Source organism: Argopecten irradians, chromosome 6, assembly GCF_041381155.1.
Source record: "Argopecten irradians isolate NY chromosome 6, Ai_NY, whole genome shotgun sequence".
Classification (NCBI taxonomy): domain Eukaryota; kingdom Metazoa; phylum Mollusca; class Bivalvia; order Pectinida; family Pectinidae; genus Argopecten; species Argopecten irradians.
Genome location: NC_091139.1, coordinates 15,427,436 through 15,444,137, shown reverse-complemented (window position 1 = coordinate 15,444,137; position 16,702 = coordinate 15,427,436). Strand labels below are relative to the sequence as shown.

Here is a 16,702-nt window from a genome sequence, read left to right as displayed (position 1 = left end):
TAATATTTTTTCTCTATGTCTATCAAGTTTGTAGTACATTACAACATATATTCTAACAAACGGTAACGGCACGAGTTACCTAAATGACAGATATTGTCATCAGTGTCCTTTTCTAACTACAATTTGTAAATATCTTCTTATTAAACATTATGGAAAGTTGTTCAGCAAAATTTGGAGCAAGGATAGGTCCAAAATTCGGATTGCAAATTCACTCAGAAATTTTACTTTGACATGATAATTTACTTTGAAATTTGACTATTGGTTCCAAAACTGTTTTCATAAGGCTTGAACATGATAATTTACTTTGAAATATGAATATTGGTAGAAAAACTGTTCTTATAAGGCTTGGTTCAAGAAAAACATAATTGTAGTATATGAATTAATGAAGGATAGTGACACGCTTACTTTTTACTGTTTTGATGAATTGATACAAATCTATCAGATTAGTACTAATTTTGTGGAATATCACGGTTTTAGTATCTGCTATCAGAGAATACCTGAATTAGGCTGACTCTGAAATATGTCAAATTTGTTTCCTACTTACATTAAATATTTCATATTGATCTGTACAATGTAATGAAAAAATAACATACTCCTACCGGGAGGAGAAGATGGGAAGACTTAATTAGTTCAGTCGAATCATTTGAAATGGGTTGATATTTCTAAAATTTCCTTTACAGTAACGAAAATTATAAGCTTCAGCGGTTTCAATATATATTATAGCAGATTCACTCAGCAATTTTACTTTGACATGATAATCTACTCTGAAAAAACATTGTGTTACAAATTATATAAGTACATTTGCCTAGTACAGAATAGTACGTACATGTATTACAATTTCATTTATATTTTAAACACCTCCGAATTTTCATTTCATTTGCATAAACAACCAAACGATAAGATTTCGTTATAAAATGACACTTAATCCTCTAAACAATAAAACAGCCAACTCTAGATCACTGCTTATTGTTTTGATTTTTCCAAAAGAATTTATGATTTGTCCTTCCTTATATGTACATATTTTCTACTTGTCAAATTTTTGAAATTGATATTTATATATTATATGTTTCTCTATACAATGTATTTGTCAAAGAGAACTAATAAAGAAACTTGATGTGGTCATGATCAATGTATCACACCTTCACGCTTGGCTGCACACTGCTACAGATACGAAGAGATGTATATATGGGGTGGTTATCTATATCCTTTAATCTTTGAAATATTTTTTCTCGAAAACCCAGCTCCCTACCGCTCCGAACCGCTGTAAATGAAAATGTGTATGAGCAAGGGACGTCAGAAACATTATATAACATGTGTTGAGAATATGTATAACAGTATTTACATTAAAACCTATTTATTAAAACCACCCAGTGGTCCGAGTAAAAGTGGTCTTAATAGCGAGGTGGTCTTAATTCTGAGGTGGACCAGGTTTCTTCTATGATCATGACGATCAAGAACAGAAACTCTGTATCCTAGCTGACCGGTACATAATATATGTACTGTATTTTTGTTTCAAAATTGAAATTTTATGAAAAATGCAATATACATGTATATATGAATGTATATTATATATATATATATTTTTTATTTTTTTGTTCAATTTTTTGCATTTAACACATTTACAAATACATGGGACATCAACATAAACTTGACATGACATATACATTACATTTATATAAAAAACATAAGAAACATAACATAGCATGCTGAGTATGTACATGTACGTGTCGGGAAAAAAACCAGTTTGATATATTTTGGTTAAGATAAATTTGCAAATTACTATATTTGATCAATTAGTTTTGTCGGCCATTAGAATCTTAATCATATCATATTTTAATGCATGCGTATCTAATCAAAACCAATAATTTACAAATATTTTTTAAAGATTGATAAATTAGGGACATATAATGACTATACCATTTATTTCTAGAGCATAGACATATTTTTTTCATTAAATTAAGTTAATGGTGTGTGCTTACTTAAATCTTAAACTGAATTTCACTGAAGTAATTGTTGACAATCTAAATGAAAATACTTTTTCTAGACATTACTTTCTATTATGTTTTAATTATAATTCAAATACATATCGTTAGTTTAATCAGAGATTTAGATAGTTATTAAATTATCTATGTCTCTGGTTTAATTATCACATAGTATCACCTGAGGTAAATGAGAATCTATGTGTTTTAAAATTGGTATTGATCTGTGTAAATTATTATTAATATTTACGTAAATCGATTTTAATTACCCCGCCATGTGCAATGATTGGTCAAATAATAACTTACGATCACAATCGGTAAAGTGTTTGAAAGACTACTGTGCAATAGTCAAGCGTACTTTTAACTAATGCAAAACACCGATTGTTTACCGCAACAAAATAGATGACACATCTATTGAAATGAGATGATTGACGTACGGTACTTCATAAATATCTGAAATAAGATCAATATATCTAATACATTAAAGAATTTTAATTCCATTGGCGTTACACGTATGAGAAAGAACTGCCTAAATCGTTCGATCTCGCCACCAGAGCTATCGAAAGAATGTTGCATTACTTGTGGTTTCGATCACGTCAACTGCCAGTCACAAGTATGCAAATGATGGCGATTAACACTCTCCTAGTACAGGTAGATAATCTGATAAATTAGGTCGACGGAAACAAAAGACTGACTGATGTACCTGCGGGCAGTTGTTCACGGGTTGCTGCGTGCGGGAAGGTGAGGCACAGCGAGGTGTGAAGTCACATGTGCCTGTGGTCATAATCAAATGGTCAATTAGTGTTAATTTAGTGGTCGTTGGGACTATTAAAATTGGTCGTAAAACGGAATAGCGGTGTGATTGTATTTCTGAAGAGAAAAAAAAAATCGGAACTGAAAATAAGTGGCCGTAATAGTGGGATGTTCGTAATTTAGTGTATATGCTATACATGTCTATGTTTGGAATAAACTTTTGGAAAATAAAAATAAAATAAAACAAAAATAAATATAAAGACAAAATAAAGAATATTTTCAAGCATGGTGAATTAACTACAAATAAAAATATGAAATAAAAAAAAAAAAAAAATTAACCTGCCGACGATAAGGGTTGAACCCGGGCCGTTAGCTTAGAAAGCTCAGGACTTACCACGACACCACTTGTACCTGTTGATCGCCTCGGGAATATTATTAAGTTACTAATGAAATGCAGTTCACTATATTTTCTTTTTTTCTTCGCAATCTACTTAAAATGATATTGATGCTGCTGAATAAGTTTACAGAATGATTCTAAACTAGTTTATATTGTATCTGGGTGCAAATTACAACTACATATACCACAAATGTGTGGTTATTCAGTTTATTCTTCACGACACCAGCCGGGGGGGTAAAAAGCTAGTTCCGGAATTGCGATACCAATACTGGTAAAACCAAGTTTTACCGTAAAAACCTTCAATAGGCGGACCCTAGCTGCAATATTGTAGCTAAAAAGACTTTTAGACTGAAAATGGTGTCTTCTTTAGAGCTACAATTGTTCCCTATTACTTCAAAACCTTCAAAAAAGTATGAAAAACTGTGCCCGAGTGATTTTCGGAGGCAGTGCTCCACTACGATACATAGGGACCAATAGTCGATTTTCCAATTGTACGAGTCTTAAGCGGCGCGCCTATTTTCTTCAATGACATAAGCGATATGCCAGACATACGCGAAGCGAAAGTAGGTTTTCACTACATGCAGACAATCCGAAACCTGGCCTGAAATGAAGTAAAAATAGGGTAAAACACATTTGTTGGGGCATCTGCAATAGTGAATCCATGTTTAGTAGCAAAGAATAAATCCACAGGGTCACGTTGATTAATTTCCCTACGACAAATCGGCAGTTTGAACGATGTAAAGTGTAAATAAAGCGACACAAATATGTTAAAAAACATTATGTTGCGAGGAGAACTAGGACCACAAAACACCCAGATACCCAACCTGCATGTTGAACATCATGTATTGCAATAAAAGCAGCAAAACGGAGACCTAAACAAGACATCATCAACTTATACCATAGATCTACATATGCATGGACATGTAGGCCTAAGCTCTTACACGTACAAATGTAGCTATGACAGGGGTTTAGTAACTCTCATATTGAATTAAGGCATCGTAATATCTGCAGCATTTATTTTAATCTCTTTTAGAGTACCTTATGATATCTCAATAACATATATAACAATGTTTTATGTATGATAGATAGAGGATCTTAATCAGACTTACATTTTTTTTATTAGGATTTATTAGGACAATTGATGGATGCAGGCTGGAAGCCTCTATATCCATATCAACAATATGCATTCATAAAATAAGTAAATAAATTCCAGTATATCAATGGCTATGATCCTACAATATAGACTATTAGATTTTAAAACAAATATTTTTCCAGTGTTTATCTAACATTACTTCAAAGTTGTATACAGTATCTGCATCTATAATATGTTGCGGCAAATTATTCCATATGTCTACTATTCTGTTACTGAAGAAATTCTTTCTTAATTCTAAATTGCAACGTTTCTTAAAAATTTTCTCAGAGTGACCTCTCTTGCCTGTACTGTCCATTTGGAAAAAGTTCTCAGTGACTCTATGATCATATATGTTTTTAACTATTTTAAAAACAGTTATAATGTCCCCTCTAGTTCTCCGATGTTGTAAAGTTGGAAGATTTAGTCTTTCTAAGCGTTCCTCGTATGTTAGGTTTTTGAGTCCCGGAATAAGTTTTGATGCCCTTCTCTGGACATGATTGAGTGTCTATGAACACTGTGGAAAGTGGCATATCAAAGCGTTTAAGGAGATTAATAAATTTAATATTATCAAGCCATGAGTGTAAGATTCTATTCAATTCTATATCAGATCAGTACAATTGTGTTATGGAAATCTAGATAGAACTTATCAACTTTCCATTTCAAGAGTGGTGGAATCAAGCTTGGAGTTGACATTTTTGTCAACAGAGACACTTGTGTGACATCATATTTTGATCATGACGTCATTATTTGTACCTATGATGTCTCAATAGTATTTTTAATTTACAGATGTGTTGTGATATTAATGGCATTGCTAAACGGGCCAGTTGATTAGTTATGTGATAAATATACATTTGTGCTAGATATTATAACATGTCAAACTACTGTATATATATTTTAAGCATAATGAGGAAAAACGGTATAAAGCTAGTATATTAATAATCCGAAATAAAAGGTCAAAATAAATAAATTCAAAGTAAAATCAAAATCATTTCTATGGAATATATATTCAGCCACTATAGGGCCTTCTTCAGTCCGAAAATATATTTTAAGAATCAAGCAAAATGCCAAGTCTACATCCTTATCCTTCTGTGGTTCTAGCTAGTGGTTGTCATTTAAATAGTACCATTTACAATTTATATTGAATAAATAACTTTCTAGTGCTATTGTTACTTAGACATGACAAATTGCCCAAGCTAGAATCCAGTACATGTTGAAAAGACAATGTGACATCTCAATACTTTCACATTTTGAAGGAGCTGTACCCTTTAAAGTAAAGCCAGTTTTGGACCAAACTAATTGAATTTGCGGTGCAATACGTCTTGTGCAATCTTGAGAAGCAATTCATGGAAAAATAAAAAATCACTCAATTGTAATAAATTTGTCATTTTATTCACTTATTTGTATAAAAAGTGTGTGCTTTATTGCTTATTTGTAACAGCATACACTAAATGTTTAAATAAATGCTATTGAAAAAAGGTAATGATCTATCAAATCCAATGAGTATATCCCTGTTTGGGTGTATTATAAATATCATGGTCATATGACGGTAATATTCAGATTTCTCAGAAATAATTGATTTATTGTTAACTTATTAATGCGATTTTATGCAATGAAACCTCTTTTGATTACATACGTTTCAATGAGTATGGACATTTTATCTCAATCATTTTCTTTCTGTGTTGTTTACATGAGGAAATCCCATCTACACTGTAACCAATATATATGGAAGTTCACATCAGATATAGACCTTTTTGCTCTATATGCACTATTTTTAATAGACCTACATGATTTTATATACAGGTCCTGAAGAACTAGGTACTTTTTTCCTTCTTTCCCATTGAAATGCAGAGACACCTGGTTCATACTTTGCTATGATAGATTCCAGCAATGATTGTGGACAGTGATGACAATCTATTGCTTCACAAATCTTGTGGAAGTTAAAAGCTGTCAGTCGGCCATATTGCATCATCTTCCAGACTTAATTTCCAGACTTCCCACAGGGGCTGGTCTCGATATCCTCAACAATTTTTGGTGCATAATTTCCAAGATTCTCTATCAATTGTTCTAAGGTTGAATTAAAATCACTCATGTTCTTAATCTGATTGTCAATTGAATAGGCAAGACATGAAGTGGTCTAATTCCTCTGTGACTGTTCAAATGATTCATCCATATTCTCATACAATATATCCATTTTCTGAGTGTCTGGATGCAGCTGAAATATGAATAAAATAACTTGATTTTAGGCTGTCCTTCTAGATCTGTACATTCACTACTTAACACATTTTCATACAAACATTTTTTGTAGGAACAACACTTACTGCAATACAGTAAGGAATAGCTAGTTTTACATTACATATATAAATTATCTATAAGAGCACTTTAATTTCCATGAAACAACATGTTAGTAGATTTATAGATTTGATCATGTGATTCCTTCACAGTTGGTTTTTATTAGTTTGACACCATATTAATAACCAAGGTCATGTAACGACATGTCAGGTTTATTTGTGGAGGAAAGCCACTGATAAGTGGTCAGTTCCTACCAATTGCTCCACATGGGATTCTAGCTTGCAAACCAGAGGTAGAGGGCTTGTAGTAGTATGTCGAGACATAAACCACTCGACCACTGCACCCAACCCCCCTCCTCCCCATTGATAATGAAAAGATTTCATATAAGGTTACCAAATCTTTTGGTTTGATTGATTAATCCAAACCTTAGTAAAACAAATATTGAAAAATTAGCAACTTGTTTCTTAGCATTTATTAGCATAAAAAAAAAATCCTGCATATACCGCCGTTGTACCTGTTTCAGTTTCGCAGTGAAGTTTTTATGTCCAAAGATTCTCTGTCACAGGCAAGACATGGATCGTAGGTGTCCAAAGTATTCTTTCTCACCCCATGATGATCAGATCATTCAATACAGCTAGAATACCTGTAAAGTATGATAAATATAAGTTCAGCACATACCTTATGCATACATTTTCTACAGGTTTATGGTTTTTTTCAGTTCCAAATGCATCTGTAATGCATTTTCTTATATTGAAAAAAACCCAAGAAAAATACAGATATATTTATAGTACAAGTTAGTACAGTAGTAATGTAATTTAATCCATTTCAGCTATATACTTGTTGTAAATTTGTATGTGTACTTTCAACCAATGACCTATATAAAAAAAAAATCTAGTGAAAATGAAGTTTGATTACTAAAGATGCTTCATCGCCGACAGAGCGTAAATAATTATTATCATTTGGACAAAAAATTAAGATTAAATGTGTATTTATATTACATCTAACTAACACAAAAAGAAATATATACCAATAATTTATTTTGCTATTGTTGTCTGCACAATCAATACCTAATTCCATATGACTATACCACCACACCTCCCAACTGGGAAAAAGTTTAGCCCGAGATACTCTGGCCCTGACACCAGACTTAGACATTATGACAGATAGATGTCTGGTTTAGGGCCAGAGCGCAGTAGTACTCGAAAACCTGGAATAAGCCTACACCGTTTGGTATCGAGCCAGGTACTCTCCGATTCAGACTGACCACCGAGAATCACCACTAACCTTAGTCTATTCAACAAATGAATATCATATCTACCCAAATATAGCAATCCGTCGAGATCAAAGATGATTTGCATACTACGAGAAAATGGCGACGACGACGAGGGAAATTTAAAGTTGCGGAAAAGAAAACTACTGTGTTGACACAATAGAACATGCATGCGTGTTGAAATGGATGGCTATGAGTAGTTAATTATTCATTTGTTGAAAAGACCAAGGTAAGTGGCGATTGTCGGTGGTAATATTTTGTAAGTAGTCTGAATCGGAGAGTACCTGGCCCGATACCAAACGGTGTCGGCTTATTCCAGGTTTTCGTGTACTACTGCGCTCTGGCCCAAAACCAGACGTCTATCTGCCATAATGTCTAAGTCTGGTGTCAGGGCCAGAGTATCTCGGGCTAGGAAAAGTTATACAACAAAAGGGGCTGCAATAGAGGCTCCAGCCTGGTTTCAAAAGTCATCCTGAGGAAATTATTATGTTTAAGGAGCTTTTTTCCAAGCTGATAATTTAATAAACATATATTTTGACTTTGCAAATGATTTCTTAAACATATACTTTATTACTGTTTATAAAACGACATGATTGTTTTTATCAGATAATCGAAATATTTTTTTTATTTTGGTCTACATTTTTACTAACCTGTCAATAAAAATGCAGTTGGCTGACATGACCTCTCCCGTGGATTTCTTTATGGAAAACCATAAATGGCAATATTTCCAGTTCATGAAGATCTGATATCGCCTTAGCCAGGAACATTATACAAATGTTGCCAGTATATGTTGAAGATCAAACTTTTAGCATGCCGGCTGTCAACAAATAATCGGCAGACCTCACAACTCCTATATGCTCCGAGTCTCATTTTGTCAGTAATCAGACGATTGTGTATAAACGGTAGTCAAAAATATCATACAAGATAAATGTTGGTGATCGAGATGTAAAATCTAGATCTAATGTTATAATAGATCGGGTGATTTCACTGCCTCACACAGTTCAATAAGCTCAACTTTTTAAAAATTGTACGTAGAGATCCCTAACTGATAGGTACATTGATGTAAAGCTTAAATATATTAAGTCATTGCTCGCTTGCCATTTGTAAACAAAGTAATTCCGGAAGTGTCTTGTGTAAACAGGTGTTAAATGCGCACACGTTGTTTACGCATCACTTGAATAAAGTCAGCCATGTTGTAAAGTTTAAACACTGGTCTACCGATGATTTCTACTTTTATGAAGAATGATAAGTTAATTTCATGTGTGAACTAAAGCATGAAACATGGTGTCAGTAAGTCTGAAACGAACGCGAACGTTTTGTAAGGAAAAAATCGTCGTAAATAGACAATTTTTACTACGAGCTGTTGCAGTTGTTCGACAACGTGGTCAGGTAAAATAACAGTTTTGGCCCGAGAATAGCCAAACTGAAGTCCAAAATAGTCACAAAGACATTAAAACAACATAAGAATGGCTCTTGAAAGGATTCCCCCACCAAATAAAATAAACTTTTCGTCCAAAACAATCGCAGATGATTGGACAAAGTGGAAAGAGGAGTGAGTTGTTTTCTGACCTTACCCTCAAAGAAACGGAAGAGACTGAAAAACTCAAAATGTTCAAATACCTCATTGGTTCCGATGGGAGGGAGATCTATAACAATATAAAATGGGATAAAGAGGAAAAGGATAGAACTATGAATGATGCCCTAACAAAGTTTGAAAGTTTCTATAAACCAAAGAAAAACGAGACCGTAAAAAAATTCAAGTTTAATATGCGCATTCAGCAGGGTGATGAAACGATGGACAAACTCATAATGGACATAAAGACTCTGTCTAAATCATGTAATTTTGGGGAGTTAACCGATTCGCTCGTCCGAGACAAAATTGTGTGTGGTATAAACGATCCACAGTTATGCGAACGACTTCTTCGAATAAGCGATTTGACACTAGGCAAAGCCAAAGAGTTGTGTAGGACAAGTGAACTGACAAAGCGAAGTGTAAATACCCTAGATAATGCCGGCGCAGCTGTGACCGAACACAAAATTAAAGTGAAACCGAAACCAAAGTTCACCGGTACTAATAATACTAGTCAGGGAAAACTTCCATGTAAATTTTGTGGATATGAACATGAACATAAGAGAGAGAAATGTCCAGCATTTACAGAAACATGCAGAAAGCGTAACGAAGAAAATCACTTTGAATCAAAATGTGATGAACTCCGAAAACAAAAGTCCAAAAAGAAAAAGTACCTACAGAAAAAGGGTAAACAAAAGGTGAGATATGTTGAGGAATATGGTGATGATTTCCAGCTCAACGCTGTCACAGAACACAACGTTTACACGGTAAATGTGTCCAAAGACATACGAGCAGCAATAGACATTGGTGAAAACTGCACACTATTCCAATTAGACACAGGTGCTACTTGTAATGTAATCTCGCGAGAACTTGTTCCAAAAGATGTTCAACTTAAACCGACGTCGAGTGTGCTCAAAATATACAATAAAACAAAATCACGCCATTAGGAAAATGTGAAATCGAAATCACTAATCCGAAAAATGACAAGAAATACAAGTCAGACTTTGTTGTACTCGACAAATGTGTAACACCACTACTCGGAAATAAGTTACTACAGGAAATGGAGCTCGTGAAGGTTCAATACGTAAACATCCTGTCTATCACAGACACTCCGAAACCGTCTCTCTCGTATGATGACATTACAAAAACATACGCCGATGCGTTCGAAGGACTAGGGAAATTCGAAGGAAAATTCCATTTAGTTGTTGATCCGACAGTAACACCTAAGGTACACCCTTTTCGAAAATCAGCACTCGCATTATGAAACCGTCTGAAAGCAGAATTTGACCGTCTAGAATCTCTAGAGGTACTCACACCAGTAACAGAGCCGACATCCTAGGTGTCAAGTATGATGACAGTTGTGAAACCAGACAAACTTAGAATTTGTATAGATCCAAAAGATCTCAATCAGGCATTGAATAGAAGCCACTATCCCCTACCGACCATCGAAGACATCTTATCAGACCTCGCACGTGCGAAAATATTCTCTTTTGTCGACGCACGGAACGGGTTTTGGCTCGTGGAACTCGATGACGAGAGCTCCATGTGAAGTAATTCTATTTCTTTATAAATCTGTGTGTCTTCTTTAAAGTCGATGAGGTGTATTGTTGAGTAGAAGTCAAATGCTGAGTTGTGGTTTCAGTACTGTATTCTGCATGACAAAGTATGGCCCAGTACTCATAGTCGAGTACTGGGCGAATAGACACTATAAAATGGTTTCGATGGCGTTTATATAAGCCAACATGTTTGTGTTGAGTAATATCTATAAATCAATGTTAATCACAGAGTCATTCTAAGTTACATCAAAATGCTGACCATTAGCAGACATGATAAATCACAGTCATGTGTAACTGTTGGGTTAAATAGCTTTCATTGATGTCTGGACAACATGTTACTCGACACGACGACAGGTCCCTAAGACTACATATACAGACATGAGTTAAAGACATGTACAGTTTACAAATAATATATTTTAAATTAAACTTTTCCATATAATATCACACATGCTGACAACGTTTAATTCCCCATTTGGCCGTTATCGCTAGCTCCGCTTACCATTTGGAATCTCCGTGGCCCCAGAGGAATTCCAGCGCCGACAGAACCAAGCTGTCGAAGGCTTACCCGGCGTCCGTAGTATCGTCGACGACATATTGATCTACGGAGGAGACACTGAGGCGGAGGCCATTATCGACCATGACAAAAAGCCGTGTGCTTTACTAGAACGGTGCCGTGAAAAAGGCATAAAGTTAACCAAAGACAAGCTCAAGCTTCGCAAGCGAGAAGTGAAATTCATAGGTCACTTAATCACCGCGGATGGCCTGAAGCCAGACCCTGAAAAAGTGAAGGCTGTGTCCGAAATGCCTAATCCGACAGATGTCGCCGATGTCCGTCGCTTTATCGGATTTGTGAACTACTTAAGTAAGTTCGTGCCCGGCCTGAGTGACAAATGTGAACCGTTGCGAATATTGACTCTTCAGAACGCTGAATGATGTTGGATGGACGTTCATGAGAAAGCAATGAAAGAAATCAAACATCGTGTGAAATCTGAACCTGTCCTAAGGTACTACGACCCGAAGGAAGAACTAACTATACAGTGTGATGCGTCTGAGAAAGGTCTAGGTGCAGCGATCATGCAAAAGGGTCAACCTATTGCCTACGCGAGCCGCACGCTTACTGACGTAGAAACGAGAGAAAGAGCTGATAGCATTCGTCTTGGGGTTAAAAAAATTCCCCAGTATGCGCACGGACGATTCGTGACAGTACAAAGTGATCACAAGCCACTGGAAATGATCATCAAGAAATCCATCTTGTGTGCTCCGAAGCGACTACAACGCATGCTTCTACGATTACAGACGTACGATTTCGACATCGTGTATCATCATGGAAAGGAAATGTACCTTGCAGACACACTCAGCCGAGCCTACCTGCCACAAACAGGTGAGGAAAACGCGTTTACATCTATCAAGGACGCTGGATCTATAAACATGACCCAGTTTTTACCGATCGGTGAGGAGAAACTCCGTGAAATACAACGGGAGACGGGAAACGACGAAAACCTACAAATCCTCCGTGACGTAATATTACAGGGATGGCCCGAAAAGGTCACACTCGTACCTGAACAAGCGAAACACTATTTCAACATACGGGATGAACTATCTGTGCAAAACGGTATCTTCTTCCGAGGCGAGCGTGCAGTTATCCCGATTTCACTACGATCCGACGTGCGAGCGAAAATACACTCGTCACATATCGGCATCGAGGGATGCCTACGCAGAGCGCGGGAAATAGTGTACGGCCAGGTATGAACGCAGAGATACGGGACTACATCGAAAGGTGTGACGTGTGTCGGTCATTTGACGATAAACAGTCTAAAGAAACGCTTGTGTCACACTAAATACCCGACAGACCATGGGCTAAACTAGAATCGGACTTATTCACGTTCAATAACAAAGAGTATCTCGTCACAGTGGACTACTACTCCAACTACTGGGAAGTCGACTATCTCGAGGATACACGAACGCCGACAGTGGTACACGCGCTACGAGGACAGTTTGCGAGATACGGAATTCCGGACACTCTCGTCACGGACAACGGTCCGCAATTCAGCTCCGACGAATTCGGACAGTTTGCAAAGGATTGGTGTTTCGAACATGTAACTTCGTCGCCTACGTATCCTCAGAGCAACGGAAAATCGGAACAAGCCGGTAAACAGCAAAAGGTCTTATGCAACATGCGTTATCGTCGAAATCTGATCCGTATCTAGCACTGCTAGATTTCCGCAACACTCCATCTCAACAGATGGGGACTAATCCTGTCCAACGACTAATGAACAGGAGAACAAAGACACTACTCCCGACGAAAGGTAGTTTGCTGAGACCTCAAGTCCCTGAAACTATCACTGTATCAAAATAGTTAAAGGGAGTTAAGGAACGCCAGGCAAAATACTATAATCAAGGTGCTCAAGACTAGAAAATGAAAAATTGTTAGGATTGCACCTAATAAATGGTAAAAGGGTGTCGTCCAGGAAAAAGTCAACATCAGGTCATATGATGTCGCTACATACGATGGGAGAAAATACCGCCGCAACCGTCGTCATCTGCGGTTGTCTAAGGAGAAACCAACGTTAACCCTCGCGACCAGGAGAGAGACTTTGTTGAGCCCGAAATAATTCCGGCACATGACACTCCGGTGATACCGTCAGACCTGCCTGTGGTACCGTTAAATGTGCCTGTGGTCCCATCCGAGAAACCACAGCAGGACAAACCAACAATCAGCTCACCAAAACGAATTGTGACAAGCAAAGGAAGGCAAATCAATCTGCCATCTAGGTTTCGAAACTTTAAGAGAGTGTGGTACATAAACAGACGGTGTCTGTGACTCGAGTCAAACATGTATTAGTATTTGCGAAAAGCTCCTAACAATACCAGTACATGAAGTTAAAGTGTTAATTGAGTTATAATGTTTCAAGAGTTAACATTGACATTTATTGTGTTCATATAATATACGTAATTCAATGACTGTGAAATATTGAATACGAAAGGAAAAAGACAAGACATTGATTTTTAAAAAATATGTGTTTTAATAATGTTTAGGAGACTCAGAATGAAAATACATCATTATTCGCTTCAAACAGATAAATACGAAGTTCTTGAATATATATATATATCTGATTAACGCAGTTATAGACTATTACTAAAAGTAATGGATAATAACTTCTTTCCTCAAAGGAGAAAGGATGTAACATGTCCAATAGTGTGTTATCGGATAATATCCCAGTATTAGTTTCTACTTTGTAAACCGGAAATTGTATAAATGCGCACACGTTGTTTACACATCACTTGAATAAAGTCAGCCATGTTGTAAAGTTTAAACACAGTCGTCTACCGATGATTTCTACTTGTAAGAAGAATAATAAGTTAGTTTCATGCGTGAAATAAAGCATGAAACAGCTGGGACCATAGGCCGCATTTGCTGCGGTTCTAAATCATATTAATAAAATTGCCCACCAATATAATGGACAACCGTGTCCAACATTATCATTACCATTGTGTAAGTGAAAAAAATAAAACGGAAAAGGGGGACCATAAGCCACATTTGCTGTGGTATCATGAATAATTCATTAATCAAATCCTCCTGATTCGATTTGATCCGCCAAATATTAGATGGATCCAATCAAATTTCGTCTCACAAAACATACTTACGGGTATAATTTGGTACTTTTTGTTTATGTATATTGCAAGAATGTAGATGATATAGGCCTATCACATTATTTTTTCAATGTAAATTATCCTGTCAAATTAAAATTGCTGAGTAAATTTGCGACCCGAATTTTGGTGCAAATTTTACAACCCGAATTTTACTGCAAATTTTGCTGAATATCTTTATATCTGAAGATATTCAATCCAATTTGCATTAAGAGTAAGTTTACTTTGAAAGGATAATTTACTTTGAAAAAAACAAATGGGCTATTTTACAAAATATGTACGTTCTTGATATTTTGTAATTATCTAATACTACTCGCAACTTCTACATAACTTTAAATGTGTGATTACTTTCAATTTTGTTAATTGCGTTCATTGTTTACGTTTGTTTACTATATATACATATTTGATATACTGTAACATATTTGTTTCTCAGTTCAAAATAGGGGTCTGCTACAGCACTAACATGTTTCTATACACGTGGAGGTTGACTTACCTGTGTCATCATGTTTTAGTGCATATATTGTTCATCGATGGGCAGTTTTATGAATATTAATTAGAACTACAGCAAACGCGGCATTTGGTCCCAAGGGTAGGAACTGATAGTGCGACGTACACCTGGGACCGATGATGGAAAAATCTTAAGCAAGCAACCTTCCTTAAAATCTGTAATGCTTCCTAACGTTGACGAATTTCAAAATTCAAGCAATGTTCGTGAAACTAGGCCCAGTTGTAACATGCTTTACACCTTTGTGTGTGCACGTACTGCTATGCAATGGTATGTGAGTAAGGTAAGCGTGACAGTCAACTGATAAAACACATATACCTTATACTCACAAGTGTAGTAAAACATTGATGTTGGTTTAATCCATGATTAGTCTGTTAATTTTGCCTATATTGTTATACCTTTTTGCCTATGTATTAGGAAAAAACAACAAACAAACAAAACTAATAATATAGACATGTTTAGAGGACTAATCCATGTAGTTTGAACAGTCTTCTTTTGTATTAGAAATTAATGACGTATTTCACCAAGTTTATTTTTCATCGCTGTGCTCGAAGATGTCTAGGTGGTGGGTGATCCGGAAATTTACAACAAAGATTTTATAACTGTAATCCCTTTATCAGGAGGACAAATTAGGTGTGAAGATTCATTCTTCTATTGATAGTTTCAAGGTAGGATTCCACTCTGAAGGCATTTCATCTTCCTTAGAATTCCATTGACTGCACATGGAAAACAGTGAATCGTCATAATGGTTGAACAACGATATGTGGAGATAAAGACTTATGAAGTGGAGCAGAAGGGAGACTTGTTCGACAAGCGACCACGAAAAACTTACAACGCTGAAAGTAAAGGATGTGCGAAAATCATGTAAATTATTTTACTTAAGGTGGTTCGATACAGTTAGGCCTAAAATTTCCCCTCGGTTAATTTTCTTTAAAATTTGCTCACTGAAAGATTGGTTGATATACTGTTTATTAAGGCTTTTATTTGAAATCTGACCGAGCGGTTTTGGAAATATTGTATCTTACTTAATTGTGTAAACATTTCCAAAAAACGAATAGTGTTAAGAAAATCGGCTAATGAAAAAATGACATAGACATTCTATTAATTTGGTAAATTATTAGAAAATTAAACCGATAAAAATAATAAAGTTAAAATGTAGGCAATCTCGTGGATGTTGTTTAATTTCTAATATCACTGAAAAAAAAACTGATGCCTTTTATGATCATTAGAAGACGGGGTTCGGGACCTTGAACATTTTTTTGCGGAGATGATTCACAGATGTCAATATATTCTACATATCAAATTGGTCAAAGTGATTTTTAAAACAAAATTATTTCAAAATAGTTGGAGTAAGTGGGAACCTTTTATTCAACTTGATATTTTAACTCTTTAAATTATGCAAAGATTAAAGAAATGATAATAAATCAATTTAAACCCTGACGGCCAAATACTTTATATTAAATTTTCTAACATTAATTAAAAATACATATAGTCAACATCTTGACTCATTGTTCTTCACCAACATATCTTATCCGCCTTTTCTAAATGTCTTTTGTCTGAATGAATGTGGATATATGGACATTTTTGAATGTATGCAATAATG

At 35.6% G+C, this 16,702-nt stretch overlaps 1 protein-coding gene and 1 long non-coding RNA gene across 2 annotated transcripts; one reads left to right on the top strand and one right to left on the bottom strand.

The window, feature by feature from the left end:
• Positions 1–5,628: 5,628 nt before the first annotated feature.
• On the bottom strand, positions 5,629–7,642 carry LOC138325126 (uncharacterized). Its single transcript, XR_011208731.1, has 2 exons — positions 7,065–7,642; positions 5,629–6,473 (listed from the first exon to the last, which is right to left on the bottom strand). It is a non-coding gene; the product is annotated as an uncharacterized lncRNA (long non-coding RNA).
• Positions 7,643–9,347: 1,705 nt separating this feature from the next.
• Positions 9,348–10,337, top strand: LOC138326226 (uncharacterized). The gene has a single exon (XM_069272352.1). It carries the CDS (start codon positions 9,348–9,350, stop codon positions 10,335–10,337), a length of 990 nt encoding a protein of 329 aa, XP_069128453.1.
• Positions 10,338–16,702: the final 6,365 nt, after the last annotated feature.